The 14,149-nt window shown below is 51.0% G+C and overlaps 1 protein-coding gene across 2 annotated transcripts in view; it reads right to left on the bottom strand.

Moving 5' to 3' along the window:
* Positions 1 to 14,149, bottom strand: part of VAV1 (vav guanine nucleotide exchange factor 1) — a 50,921-nt gene that overhangs the window by 16,509 nt on the left and 20,263 nt on the right. For both annotated transcript variants that reach the window (XM_067560357.1, XM_067560356.1), the window contains exons 3-11: positions 8,168 to 8,226; positions 7,050 to 7,115; positions 6,393 to 6,501; positions 5,995 to 6,090; positions 4,358 to 4,426; positions 3,371 to 3,474; positions 2,410 to 2,509; positions 1,938 to 2,033; positions 1,091 to 1,159 (exon numbers count right to left, since the gene is read on the bottom strand). In XM_067560357.1, the coding sequence (XP_067416458.1) occupies positions 1,091 to 1,159; positions 1,938 to 2,033; positions 2,410 to 2,509; positions 3,371 to 3,474; positions 4,358 to 4,426; positions 5,995 to 6,090; positions 6,393 to 6,501; positions 7,050 to 7,115; positions 8,168 to 8,226 (768 nt within the window). The remainder of the gene's footprint in view (positions 1 to 1,090; positions 1,160 to 1,937; positions 2,034 to 2,409; positions 2,510 to 3,370; positions 3,475 to 4,357; positions 4,427 to 5,994; positions 6,091 to 6,392; positions 6,502 to 7,049; positions 7,116 to 8,167; positions 8,227 to 14,149) is intronic.

A 14,149-nucleotide genomic window follows, 5' to 3' on the forward strand; every position in this document is an offset into this window, starting at 1 on the left:
CACCTAGTGAAAAAGAATTTCCTAATATCCAACTTGGACCTCCCCCACTGCAACTTGAGACTGTTGCTCCTTGTTCTGTCATCTGCCACCACTGAGAACAGCCTAGCTCCATCCTCCCTGGAACCCCCTTTCAGGTAGTTGCAGGCTGCTATCAAATCCCCCCTCATTCTTCTCTTCTGCAGACTAAACAAGCCCAGTTCCCTCAGCCGCTCCTCATAAGTCATGTGCTCCAACCCCTTCATCATTTTCGTTGCCCTCCGCTGGACTCTCCAATTTCTACGCATCCTTCCTGCAGTGGGAGGCCCAAAACTGGACACAATGCTCCAAATGTGGCCTCACCAGTGCCGAATAGAGGGGAATAATCACTTCCCTCGATCTGCTGGCAATGCTCCTACTAATGCAACCAATATGCCATTAGCCTTCCTGGCAGTAAAGGCACACTGTTGACTCATACTCAGCTCATATATTAATTATTATATTATACTGTATAATATTATGGCATGTCTACACTTAGAAATTTTCTGAAATAGCTATTTCAGCATAAATCCACTTCCAAAGTGCATTAAGGTAAACTAGGAAATGATTATTTATTATTTAATAATTATTCCAGAATAGCTATTTCATTATTATTGTGAAAAATAATTCATCTGGAATAGATTTTATTACTATTCTTTCTTATTAAATAATTATCCTGGAATAGCGAGTTGATTTTGTTATTAAGTCATTATTCTGGAATAGCTATTTCGGCCCATTTCCAAGTCTCCACGAACCCCCAAGTCACTGAGATTTTCCAAATCGAAGTTTTTCAGAATTTCCGTTCTGAGGAAAATTTCAGCTTCAGGACGATATTTCTCCATCCCCCTCGCAACATCGGAATTTCCCCTGGGAGGAAAGTCCCTCTTCCACCCAGCCCTAAAGGAAAAACCTTCCTACCCTGGCTTCCCAACTATAAACCCATCCGATGCACACAACCACCCGCCGGCCCCAGAGCTTTTTGGGCCAGTCCAAATCTGGCGACCAAAACATCACGAGACTCTCGCGACCGTCCCGAAAGTTGGCGGCGCCTGGGAGACGCCAGAGCCAGCCTCACCCGCATGGCGTCCAGTGCCAGCCGCAAATTCTCCTTTTCTGTTGGCTCCACGGTGTGTTTCACCAGCTCCTGGAGATAGGAAATAACCAGGGATGGATTTGACCGACTTAAAGGCATTTCTGTCTCCTCCAGCAGGGGGTGCCGGGGTTCTCCACCTCCCCAGAGCAAAGCATCATGGGACAGAGCCAGAAACTATTCTCATCTTTATCTGTGATTGGTATTGCAAGAGTGCCTCGGGGCCCGAGACAGTGACAAGGACCCCAATGTGCTGGGCGCTGTATGTTATTTATTGGGTGTATTACGGTAGCCCGTAGGAGCCCCAGTCATGGCCCAGGACCCCATTGCGCCAGGTCCTGTACAAAGAAACGAGAACACAAAGACGGCCCCTGCCCCAAAGAAGTCAGAAGCTGACCCCAGGATTCGATGGAAGAGCTGGCCAGGTGCAGCTGAACATGGTACTGATGGGATTATACCATGCCAAGCACCAAAGGTGGCCATTGTTCTGCCTATTTTATGGAGGGAAACTGAGGCACAGAGCAGGAAAAGGACTTGCCTGCAGTCACACAGCAGGCCAACAGCACCACCAGAAATAGAACCGAGGAGTCCTCATCCCCAGCCTACCCCTGCTTTAACTCTACACCCCACTTCCTTCCCTGGTCTGAAAATAGAACCCAGGAGTCCCAACTCTCAGGAGCCCTGCTGTAACCATTAGACACAACTCCCCTCCCTGAGCTGGGACTAGATCCCAGGGGTCTTGACTCCCAGTCCATAACCCTTCTGCACAGACCACCCCTCCTTGGCCAAGGCCCTGCATGCCCACCCCCAGCTTCCAGCCGAGGGCCCCTACCTGCAGGAGCAGATGGTATTTCAGCACCCGTTGCATGGGCACCATCAGGAGGTCACGCAGGGTGAAGCGCCCATTGTTGGCCCGCTGGGAGCATTCCTGCAAGACAAGGAAGGGCATTGGCAGCAGGAGATGCCCAGTGGGCTGAGGGCCTGGCTAGAGGGTCCCTCAAAGACTAAGACCAGTCCTACGTGATGGAACACCCATACAGTGCCAGCCAGCTCCTGCCCGAGCCAGGACTATGCAACCCACTCAGCCCTGTGGTGCCCTGACACCTCCAGCCATGCCCTCTGATGTCCCCAGCCCATTCCTGCCTAGGGCATTCCAGGGGGCTCTGGGGACCCCTTGCGTATGGGGAGCAGAGGGCAGTTTGGGGGATCCTGCTGGCACTGGGGCATGTGAGGGGTGGGGCTGTATTTAGAGGATGGTTGGGGAAGGGGGAGTGGCTAGGATGATACATAGACATGGCCCTGACCTCCAGCTTCATCCTCACGTCCACGCTGGCACCAGCCACTTGGTCCAGCCACCGGCTGGCTGCTTCCACCTGGCTGCAGTATCTGCCGTAGAGCAGGAACCTGGGAGGGCAAAGGGGGGGGGAGGGTATGGCCATGAGCCTGGGTGGGAAGGCTGGAGTGCAGCCCTGCCAGTCTGGAGAGAAACCTGGGCTTGTCTTCTTCCCGTCGCTACTCACAGCCGAAGAAAGAAAGAAAGAAAGAAAGAAAGAAAGAAAGAAAGAAAGAAAAAGAAAGAACGGACAGAACAATGGACAGAAGAATGAAAAACACATGAAAGAAAGAAAGAGTGGATGAAAGAAAAAAAGGGGAAAACGAAAGAAGCAGAGAACAAAAGGAAGCAAACGGAAGAAAAGAATGAATGAAAGAAACAGGAAGAAAAGCGGGAACTCCACAGAGGAGACAAGACTCTGCTAGGGCAGCACCCGGGGGCCCGACCACAAGCCAGGGGACGCAGATGAGCTGAGGCAAATCTGGGCTCGGGAAAAAGGAGCCTCCCCAGGGTAGACCAGGGAGCCGTGTCCTCTGGGAAAGAGGTCCTGGGAGCCCAGTCTCCCACCATTCCAGGCACCCCTGGGAGCACAGGCCACATGGACCAGCTGTGCCCTGACTCGCCTCCGCTCTCCAAGGGCTTCCACGAGGTGGGCTGGGGAGGCTTTGCTTTGTTGCTCAGCTGGGGGCACCGTGGAGGCCGGGAAGACAGAAATGGGGCTGGGGGTGGAGAGAAAGGGGCATCTCCACGGATTCCTCTGGACACTGAGCTATCGGGGCAGAAAGAAGAACCACTCTCCCCCAAGCAAGAGGGTCTGGGTCGAGGGGGACGGGGAAGAACACGTGGCTACAGAGCATGGCCAAGTGACCCAACCAGGAGCATCTCTTCCATCCCTTCCCAGAGGTTGGTCTCCCCAACCCCACGAGCCTCACCTTTCCTTGTACTTGATAAAGACCTGGTAGAGGTTCTGGGCGTTGCTGAAGGACAGGGCGTTCTTCAGGTCATCCAAGAAGAACCGATGCACCTTCAGGAGGTCCTAGGAGTGGGGGTGGGGGGGAGGAAATCAGCTCAAAGCCACCAACCTGCCACTGTTAGCTCGGACACCAGCTTAGAGATGTACAGAAACGTCATGTGCACTTCAGGTGCCAGGCTGGAGTACCAGAAGATGCAGACGTAGGCCAATCCTGGGGTCTAGATCTATGGAAACCACCAGGACGTGTGTTTCCCAAGCTAATAGCTGATGCGGAATTTGCCCAGTCGCCTTTTATGGACCAGAAGCCCATTGTGCTGGGTGCTGTACACACACAGAACAGAAATATCAGGGGGCCAGACTCCCGCCGGTTGCAAATGGGCGTGACCCCACTGGAGTCAATGGGCCAGATCCCTGAGCTGGTGGTAACGAGATCCTCTTGTTCTAACCACCAGGCCACACTCTTATCCAGAACCCAGGAGTGCTGATTACCAATTCATCTTGATCTAACCAATAGACAATGCTGTTTCCCCATGGCATGGAATAGAACCCAGGAGTCCTGACTGCTGAGCCAGCTTGTTCTAACCAATAGGCCACACTCCCCTACCAGAGCCTTTCACTTCTAGGCACCTACCCATGACCTACTGCATGAGATATGGCAACATTTGTAACTACTCCTGCATGGATCACCAGTGAGATCTGGATCCAGGGCCTTCAGCATTGGCTGCTGCCTCTTGAGCTAAAGGAGCAACTCCATTAGCTGTTAGCAGTAGGAGGTTGTTATCCACTTTGTGGAACAGCCACTAGAATGGGGGGATATTCAGCACACACTGAACTTCTGAGTCTCACAGTCCCCTAAACGGGGCAGTTATTTAGCCTGGGTTTCCAGGACAGAGCTCAGTTTGAGTCAGGAGGGGCGTCTGAAGAAGAAAAGGAGAACGCGCCTTACCTCGACGTTAATGAAAATGTTGTCCATGTCCTGGGGCTTTAGAAATCTCTGCAGGGGCTTCATAAAGTGCTGCAAACACACACAGGGGAGTCGTCACGCGGGGCAGACCTGTCTGAGTCACATGGCTCAGTGGCCAGCTTCTACAGGAAAACCCTGGCTAGATTTTAATGGGACCCAGGGGGAGCGAGGGTCACTGGGACAGCAGACGGGATAGTGGGAAAGGAAATGGAGCCACCGTCCCGGAGAGGGAGAACATGTACCTCTGTGATTCAGCCGTTATATGTCACAGGTTTAAGTTGAAGGTTAAAGTGATCCAGGATTTGAAGCTTCGCTCAATCTAAAATTAAAGCGAGCTCAATCTATTTAGCTTAACAAAATGTAGGTTAAGGAGTGACTTGATCACAGTCTGTAAGTACCTACATGGGGGGCAAATGTTTGATCACGGGCTTTTCGGTCTAGCAGTGAAAGGTCTAACATGAGCCACTGGCCGGAAGTTGAAGCTAGACAAATTCAGACTGGAAACAAGGCATAAACGTTTAACGGCGAGGGTAATTAACCACTGAAACAACTGACCCAGGATGTGGTGGACTCTTTATCACTGGTCATTTTGAAATCAAAATTGGGTGTTTCTGTGAAAGCTCTGCTCTAGGAATTATTTTTGGGGCGGTTCTCTGGCCTGTGTTATACAGGACAGACTAAATGATCAGCATGGTCCCTTCTGCTTGGGAATTTGTCATTCTGTGTCTCCAAACTTGAGAGTTAAAGGTTAAGGTGAGCCAAGAGATAATGGCTGAAGGTTAAAGTGATCCAGGAGTTAAAGGTTGAGCCAAAATTTTCCGTTGAAACTCCTTTTTTAAAAAAAATTGGAGCATCAACAAAAATGTTCATGGAAAGCATCTGTCTTCCTTCAAAAATTTTTATTTTGGGCGGGGGTTGGGGGGAGGGTGGTGTCAAAAAACTGAAAAAAAATATCCAGCTTTGGACCAAAACTCTTTTGGGTTTTTTTGTTTTTATTTTTTGTTTTTTGTTTTTTCACCAAAAAAAATTCAGGTTTTTTATGGGGAAAAAAAATCAAAATTTGTCTTTCCTATGAATTTTTTTTTTGCAGATCCCCCTACATTTTTCTAGCAGCTCTAAGGGAAGGTCCCTCTTTTCCCTAGGCATGGTGAGAAGTAGCAGACTCTAGATAATTCATCCCCTCTGGTGGGGAGGTTTGTCTGTGGGGACTGAACCTGCAGCCCCTGGAGTTAAAAACTGCCACTTTTGTTGCGTGAGCTGTAAGCAGTAGAAGGCTTTTATACTGTTACATGGTTCAGCCACTAGAGGGCAAGATGGAGGCAAACTAGGCTAGTAAAGGCTATGAAGCTCTCTGTAGTCATCCCTCTATCCATTGGCTCAGACCCTCTTTCATGCCAACTTGGCTTTCCCAAGGGCATCTTCCCAGCTCCTGCCACCCAAGCAGCCACCCAAGCCCAAGGGCATCCAAGCATTTTGGAGGCAGGGGAAGCCAAACGGAGATGATTCCCTTGGGCACCATGTTATACATCTGCCCATGTCACAGGGGGAAAGGTCCGCACCCCCAGTTGGCAAAGCGGCTGGCAGGGATGGCAGGACTGGGGGCCGCCCGCCGGTCGTACCTGGTAGATGGATTCTAGTGTGTCTGTGTATTTCTCCTCCGTCTGCCTGATTTCTTGAAGGCAGCAGTTCCTCTTATCCAGCTCTGTCATCTTCTGCTGCAGGAAGACAGAGCAGATACTTGGCATTCAGTAACCATAAACCCCTGGGACCAGCTGCTCAGCCTGGAGACCCCACGACCCTCCCCAAGCTGGGAACAGAATCCAGGGGTCCAGACTCAAAGTCCTCTCTACTCTCACCATTAGCTCACACTCCCCTTCCAGAGAACGGAACCCAGGAGTCCTAGGACATCTCCACATGCTGAATAACTCAAGCCACCCCTAAGTTCATCAGAGTTGGCGTCAGGGTACATCCCACTCCGGCAGCAGGGACTCAGCAACGTGCCCTTCCCGCTACTCACTGGCATGACAACCGGCTCCGACCTCATCAGGTCTTCATAGATTTCATCTCCTTCCGCCTCCTCGTTCTCCACGCAGTCGTACAGGTCGTCATCGTCCTCCACCGTGTCACTGAGAAGTCGAGGGTGAGAAGGAAGCTCAGCACCTTGGACTGGGTGGGAGCCCTTCTTTTGCAGAGCGGGTCAGATGTTCAAACTCAAGGGCCAAAATCCAACATTTAGGCAACTAAATGAGTGTCCGATTCTCGGAAGTGATGCGCTCCCCTTGGGAGCTCTGGTTCCCCAGCTCCCCCTGATTAATATTGATTATACTAGGTGTATTAAGATAGCACACGACATCTCAACTGACACCAGGGCCCCCGTTCCGCCAGGCACTGTACAGACTCCAACCGAAATCGAGGCCCCCTCCTTGTGCTGGGCTCTGCACAGACACATAGCGGGACAGTCCCTGCCCCAAAGAGTCTGCAATATAAATAGGCGAGACAAAGTCAAGAGTGCCGTCTCCATCCTACAGAGGCAGAAAACTGAATCCCAGACAGAGAGGAAGTGACTTGTGCAGGGTTACCCAGCGGAAGAGCTGGGAACTGGACCCTTATCTACTGAGTGCCAATCCAGTGCACTCTCCAGGTCGCGCCCTACAGGTTTTGGTGGGGCACTTACTCGATCTGATCCGAAAGGTCGCCGTAAATGTCATTGTCTGTGACGCTCTCCTCAGTGGGGAAGGGTCTGAAAGAGGACAAAAAGCCGGCTTGAGATCGGGTTACACATTCATGAAATGACAAACACGGGCCAGCCTCGTTCGCTAACGTCTCCTCTCCCAGGGGGTTCATTTCTCTGGCCTTTTCTCCCCTCAGCTGTACTCTCACGCATGTCCCAGCGGCACAGGGCTGCCTGCAACCCTGCCCCTGCCTTGGAGCCAATCAGCCAGAAGGGGTCACTCCAGAGGATTTCTGTGGGCATACTTGGACGGCTGTCATGGTCAACCAAGATGGTCATTAACGAACCGCTGCTGCTGCTAACTTCTAATTGAGGGGAAGGTCTGGGAGGCAGGACTAGGCACTCCGCTAGGGTTTGGTGGGGACCAGTTTTCCTGCCCTGTGAAGATTTTAGAGAGTTTGAAAAAGCTTTCCCCCATCTCGAAGGGGGACAAAAGGTTGCAATCGCGAAACCAGTCACGCACTGAAATAACTATTTTTTTTTCATTTCAAGTGCGTTGAAATGTTTCATTTTGATAATTTCAAACGTTTTGTCCAGATTGTGGCCTATTTTTCTAAAACCTCTTTTTACAGTCTAATTAGCTGAAATCTCCCAACGAAATGTTGTTCCCGACTGGAGAACCGGGCCTTTTTCCATTTCGAAAATGTCCAATGAAACAGTCTGACAATTTCAAAGCTTTCTTCCGAGTTGGGCAATTTGGCCAACCCGACCTTCGTTCAACGACCAGATTTTGGTGTCAACAAATCAGCATTTTCCGATGGAAAACGATTTGGCAAAATATTCCTGGCCTGCCCTACCCTCAATATCGAACTGGCAAGAAGTCACCCAGTGTGGGATGCTGGGTCCCTGGGTCGTGGATTCTAGACCCACGTAGGCTGCCTGATTAAGACCATAAAGTGGGATCCATTTCAGCTAGGAGAGGCCAGGTGATATTAACGAACCACCAGGCTTATAATCCCATCACTCAGCACATTTCAGAGATAAATGAAACCACCCTGCTCATGCGCATTCAGATTCCTTGCTGTAGCACTCAACCAGGGAGCGTTGCCATCCGTACTCACATGATCCCTTTGTTCTGAGCAATCTGTGTCCACGATAGAATAGACAAGGTGTCAATCACCTGGGAGGGGAGAGAGGGGCGTGTTAGGTCAGGGGACAAGACGGACAATTGCTGGGATGGCAACAGAACTGTAGCGAGGGTGGATTGGACCCACAGAACCTGGATCGAGACTCATTTCAGCACTGTCCCATGGGAATGTTACACTGGGAGCACTGGAGAATGATCCCCCCGCACCCACTGAGAGCAGTGGAGATTTTCAGCCACACGGGAACTGCTGCATGCTGAGCCTTGTCGCACATATGGCTCCCTGCTGCTAAACCCCAGGGGTTCCCACGCTCGGGATTAAAATGAGCAGCAGGTTGGGGACCGGGGAAGGATTTTTTCCCAGCCCCAAAGCCTGCTGGGCCAGCTGGCCTGAATCCCCAAACGTGCAGCTTTGCCTGGGTGCAAAATGAAAAAAAAAAAAACCAGACATGTCTCTGTCCAGGGAGCTTTTGTGGTGAGCAAGAAAGAACCAATGTAAAGTCTCCCCGAAAGAGACACGAACATCTAGTCAGACACAAATGGTCTCACACCCACAGAGCCCCCTTGTAATACTCCTCATCTGCACCGCAACGCAGAACAGCAGCCGCCCAGGATCCCGCTCCATTTAAAGTCACAGAACACAGATCTTCTTTCAGGTTCAGCGCTACAAACACCACACCAGTTATCTGAGGGGGTGAGGGGGGCTCCCCATTAATCCCAGACCTTCAGATTCTTGGGCTTCTTCTGCACACCTGGTTTTAAACTTTGGGCCATTTGGATTGAAAGGGGGAATATAAATCTATGTTCAACTCCTGCTTCCAGCATGCCCCCTGCTGCTGTGTTGGGGAAAACAGCACAAAACCAAAACCGGAGCTATTAAAAGGCCACCCACGCACGTCTCATGAACCATTCTTTATGACTGGTATTATTTATTTGTGTTACAGTGGCACCAAAGACCTCTGACCAAGATCAGGCCTCCCACGGTGCCAGGTGCTGCTCAGATCCCCAGCCAATTTCAGCCCATTGGCCTGGGCACTGCACAGTCACGGTAAGAGACAGTCCCTGCCCTGAAGAGTTTATAATCTAAACAGACAAAGGGTGGGAGGGGATATAGAGACCCAGAGAGGGGAAGTGACTTGCCCAAGGTCGCCCAGCAGTGCAGTGGCAGGAACTGCTCCCACTCTTGTCCCCAGACTCTTATCATCTGTGCATTTCTCCAGGCTCCGCCGCGTCGCAGTAGAGTTATATTTAGCGTTCCTTGAATTGCGAGACGTGTGGCATAGGGACCTTCTTTTTGTTCTGTGTCTGTACAGCTCCTAGCACAGTGGCTCCCAGGCACAGCCATAATCATACTACATAATAATAATTCTAGGATCAATCCAACGACCCCAAGGTGACCCCAAGGGACGTGCCAGCTAAAATAACTATTCAATGCCCAGGGTGATGTCATAGTGCCGCAGTGCGGCATGGCAGCACCACAGATACTGGCTCAGTGCGCCTGCCGAGCAAATGTTGGGGTGCTGACCGCCTGCTTGCTTCCCTAAGACAATGCTGGAGCGCCGGGGGCTGACCGGGGAGCAAGGGAAGTGAGTATTTGGGGCGCGTGTGACTCTCCAGGACGGCTGTCTCATGATGCAAAGGCCAATCAGGGTCAAAAGGGGACCAGGGAGGGGGGATGTGCTTGGGACCTCAGGCCCACAGGAGCCTCTTAAAGGGGGCGAAGGGGGAGGAGAAAGAGGAGATCAGAGATAAACTCTGTGTGATGTCTCGGGACAAACAATCTGTGGTGCAGGTTATGTCACCTCAAAGGCCTGTCGGGGGAGGAAGCACAAAACTCTCCACTTCCTCCTTCACCAAGACTATTTGACACGTGGTTGGGCCGTTCCCTTTTCCCTGGCCCTTTGCATGAAATTGAATAGTGGCAAAGGAAATGCTTTCCCACATGATGGCTGATTAGCCTGGGGGAACTCATTGCCACAGGACACAGCCCTGGCCAAGAATTTGTCAAGATTCAAATTGGCTTTTTACATGGACAACGAGGCGATCCAGAGTTAGTGCAGCAAAATGCTAAATGTTTTGGAAGACAGAGAAACTCATCAGGGCACAAAACAACCCTTACCTATTGGGGATGAAGAGGAGATTTTCCTGAGGGGAGATTATCCCACCTCCTCCTCTGCAGCATGTGGTGCTGGTCACTGCCTAAGGCAGAATATGGGACTAGATGTACCGTGAGTTTGACTATTATTATTATTTATTAGGTGGATTATGGTAGTGCTAGAAGCCCAGTGTCTGGACTAGGACCCCTTTGTGCTAGGAGCTGTACAAACAGAACAAAAAGACAGTCCCTGCCCCAAAGAACTTTTTCAGTCTGGCAATTTCTATGTCATTTCCCCAAAGCCCCGTAAACTACCAGCTGTCTTGCTTAGATGCTTAGCTGGCCCCCATCCCTGTGAGTCTGAGCACCTCACAATCTTTACCGCGTTTACTCTCACAACACCCCCTGGGAAGCAGAGCAGGGCTGCTACGCCCATTGTACAGATGGGAACCGAGACACAGAGGAAGGCTGTGGCCGAGCAAGGAATCTAACCCCCGTCTCCTCAGTGAGTATCCTAAGCACTGCTCCACCCTCAGCGTGGGGGTAAGGGAATGTGAAACGTCAGCTGTTCTCATCATAAATGGGAAAGAGAGCCGAGGTCAATCTTAGCCTCTCTTCTGAGGCTGCCAGCATGGGGGAGGGCAAGATCAGCACCAATTGTGAGGGTTTTGGGATGTGTCCTGCGAGGACCTGGGCTGAGACCCAGCAAACTCACGCCCACCAGGTTCTAATCTCCTCTCTACACATCCTCGTACACATACGCAACCGAGGTCCCCAAATGGAGCAAACCGAGCCAAGGTTATAATCGTAATAGCTAGTTCTTCTAGCGCGCTTTTCATCGGTAGATCTCAAAGCACTTTTCAAAGGAATCGTTATCACTATCCCGACTGTACAGATGGGGAAACTGAGGCACAGAGGTGAGGCAGTGACTTGCCCTATGTCATCCTGCAGGCCAGTGGCAGAGCTGAGATCCTGGAGAAAGCAAATTACGGGACAGTTCAAACATCGAGCATGGGATTAAAAAGGGCAACGTCTCGTATGCTGACTTGGGCAACCTCCACCCCAGAAAGGCAGTTCTCCATAGTCTAAAGGGGGAAACTGAGGCACTGGGGGCGTGGGGGGAAGCGACGTGCCCAAAGTCGGGCAGTGAGTCGGTGGCAAAAATGGGAATAGAACCAGGAGTCCAGGCGCCCAGACCTGCTGCTCTAACCACTGGACTTCCCTCTCCGAGCTAAAGATAGTATCCAGGAGCAGATATTACTCAAAACTAATAAATGTTAGGTAAGGAGAGCGTCCATCCATCGTGGGAAACTCCAGGCAATTAAGAGGCCGGTTGTTGAGCAGACACCACCATCTAGGCCAGCCCAGAGGACAATGAATTAGGGGGATCCCGCAGCTTTCAGCTGCAGAAACAGGTTCATTGCAGCTCTCACAAACTCACCTTTCTCTGTGCTCAGGTACAGAATGGGGGGGCACATAATACTTCCTGAGCAGGGGATTGCACATACACCCCTGCCCCCTCCTGGATGGAATCAGAATTAGTCAGCTGTGTGTGTGTGTGTGTCATAGGCCCTATACTGCCAACAGCTAATGGCATTTCTGCTGTTGCACCGGTGTCGGAAGACTGCCCCTAGCAATAGTAGTATCATCTAGCACTTTTCATCTGTTGATCTCAAAGCACTTCACAAAGGAAGTCAGGCTTGTTATCCCCATTTTAAAGAGAGGGAAACTGAGTCACGGGGCGGTGACATGATTTGCCCGTGGTCACCAGCAGAGCTAGCAGTAGACCACAGGTCCCCCAGTCCAGTGGTCTAACCACTAGATAACACTACCTTATACTATCCGACCTTTATGGCCCCAATTATCACAACATCTAAGCACCTGACATTTTTTAACCAGTATTTATCTTCGCACACCCCTGGGAGATAAGGCTAGGGGAGCAGACGCACCGAGAGATGTGCTCGAGGTCACACTGGAACCCAGGTTGGAAGAAGGTGCTCAAACCACTTCACCATTCCGTCTCCAAGCCACAGATCTGAAACACAAGGGCTCTAGTCTGAGCCTCCGCCTCTTCGCCGGTGACACGCAGCAGCATCACAGTACGTGACCAGTACGTGACCCACGCATCCTAACCATTCGGCGCTGAGAAAGCCAGAGAAAGCTGCATGCCCCACCACCTCTTCCCCGCCCCAGCAGAACAGAAACTCAGCAAGCACCCCCCTAACCTTAGCAGGATGTGAGATCTAAAAGCAAAACCACACACACGGGCTGCAGAACGAAAGCCGCAGAGGCACAGCATCGCGTCTCGCATGCAGTGAGAACGCCGCCTTCATAGATCCACAGATTTTCAGGCCAGACGAGATCATTCGATCGTCAAATCTGAGCTCCCGTGTAGCGCAGGCCAGAGGATTTCTCCCCGTTACCCTGTCTTGGGCCCAATAACTTGGCTTTGTCTAAAGCCTCTTCCAGAAAGGCTGCCTTTGAAAACCTCAAGAGACGGCGAATCCACCTTGAGAGTTTGTTCCAATGATTCATCTCCTCACTGTTAACAATTGGTGCCTTGTTTCTAATTGAAACGGGTACGGCTGTACCTTCCAGCTGCTGGTTTTTGCTGTTCCTTTCTTCGCTAGATTAAAGAGCCCTTTAGTTGACAGTATTTTTCTTCTGCATCGGCGAGATCCTCCTACCCTGTACATTGGGGCATCTCTACACTGCAGTCAACGACCCCTGGCAAGGCCACAGCTGGCCCAGGTCAGCTGACTCGGGATTGCAGGGCTATCCCATTGCAGTCTAGCTGTCTGAGGTCGGGCTGGAGTCCAGGCTCTGAGAGCCCACAACGGGGGGCCGGGTCAGAGTCTGGGGTCCAGCCTGAGCGTCCACACTGCTGTTTTTAGACCCAGAAACCCGAATCAGCTCACCCAGGCTTGGAGACTCCGTGCCGGTTTTTTTATCGTGGTGTGGACATATCCCAAGCCTGAGCTCTGAGTCCAAGCCCCCGTTTCGTCCACACATAAATCAGCCTGACTCAGGTCAGCAAGCACTCGGGGCCCAGGACCTAGAACCCTGTTAGGTGGGTCAGAGCCCAAGTCCTGCTGTGACTCGGGTCCAAGCCCTGTCATTTTACAGTGTGGATGCACCTCAAGCCACAGACCCAAGTGGGAACGCCTGCAAATTGCGTTAGCACGGGTCCAGCAATCGGTTTACGATGCAGCGTGATCACTCAGGCTTGGGCTTGGAAACCTGGAGTTCACAAACCTGGCTCCCACAGACCTGGGCTTCATGTGCAGTGTAGACATATCAGGAGGGCTAGCGACTCAGCTCTACTGGGGGAAAGGTTAACACTCCCTAAAGGGAACGGATCAATCGTCCAACAGGTAGGCATTGCGTTTCAAACGATTGACAAGAGGCCATGCCACTTGAAATGCTAATATCATAGTCCTTATTGTGCTTTCCAATGCCAGATCTCAAAGCACTTTACAATAGAGTGCCATTAATCCCATTTTATAGTTGGGGAAACCGAGGCACAGAGCAATTGTAGTGACTTCAAGGTCTCTCAATAGCAGAGCTAAGAATAGAACCCATATCTCCTGAGAGCTCGTTCGTTGCCTATTTACTAGTAGGCGAGTTGCTTTCCTCACCGACTCCTTGAACGTCCCAACCTTGCAATGACTTGGCTGCAATGATAAATCCAGCACGGCCAGCCCCAAGCATTCAAAAATCAGGCATTAGCCTACAAAACAATCACCAGACTGGTTTGAAAATCACCAGATTTAAAAATAATCATCGTAATAATACATTTGGGGTTCTGTTTCAAATCCTCGGTTTATCATTTTAATATGTAATTTTTCCGTAAAGGAAAAAAAT

This window comes from Emydura macquarii, unplaced genomic scaffold (assembly GCF_026122565.2).
Source record: "Emydura macquarii macquarii isolate MOO-44397 ecotype Brisbane River unplaced genomic scaffold, CSIRO-AGI_Emac_v2 contig_2292, whole genome shotgun sequence".
Classification (NCBI taxonomy): Eukaryota; Metazoa; Chordata; order Testudines; family Chelidae; genus Emydura; species Emydura macquarii.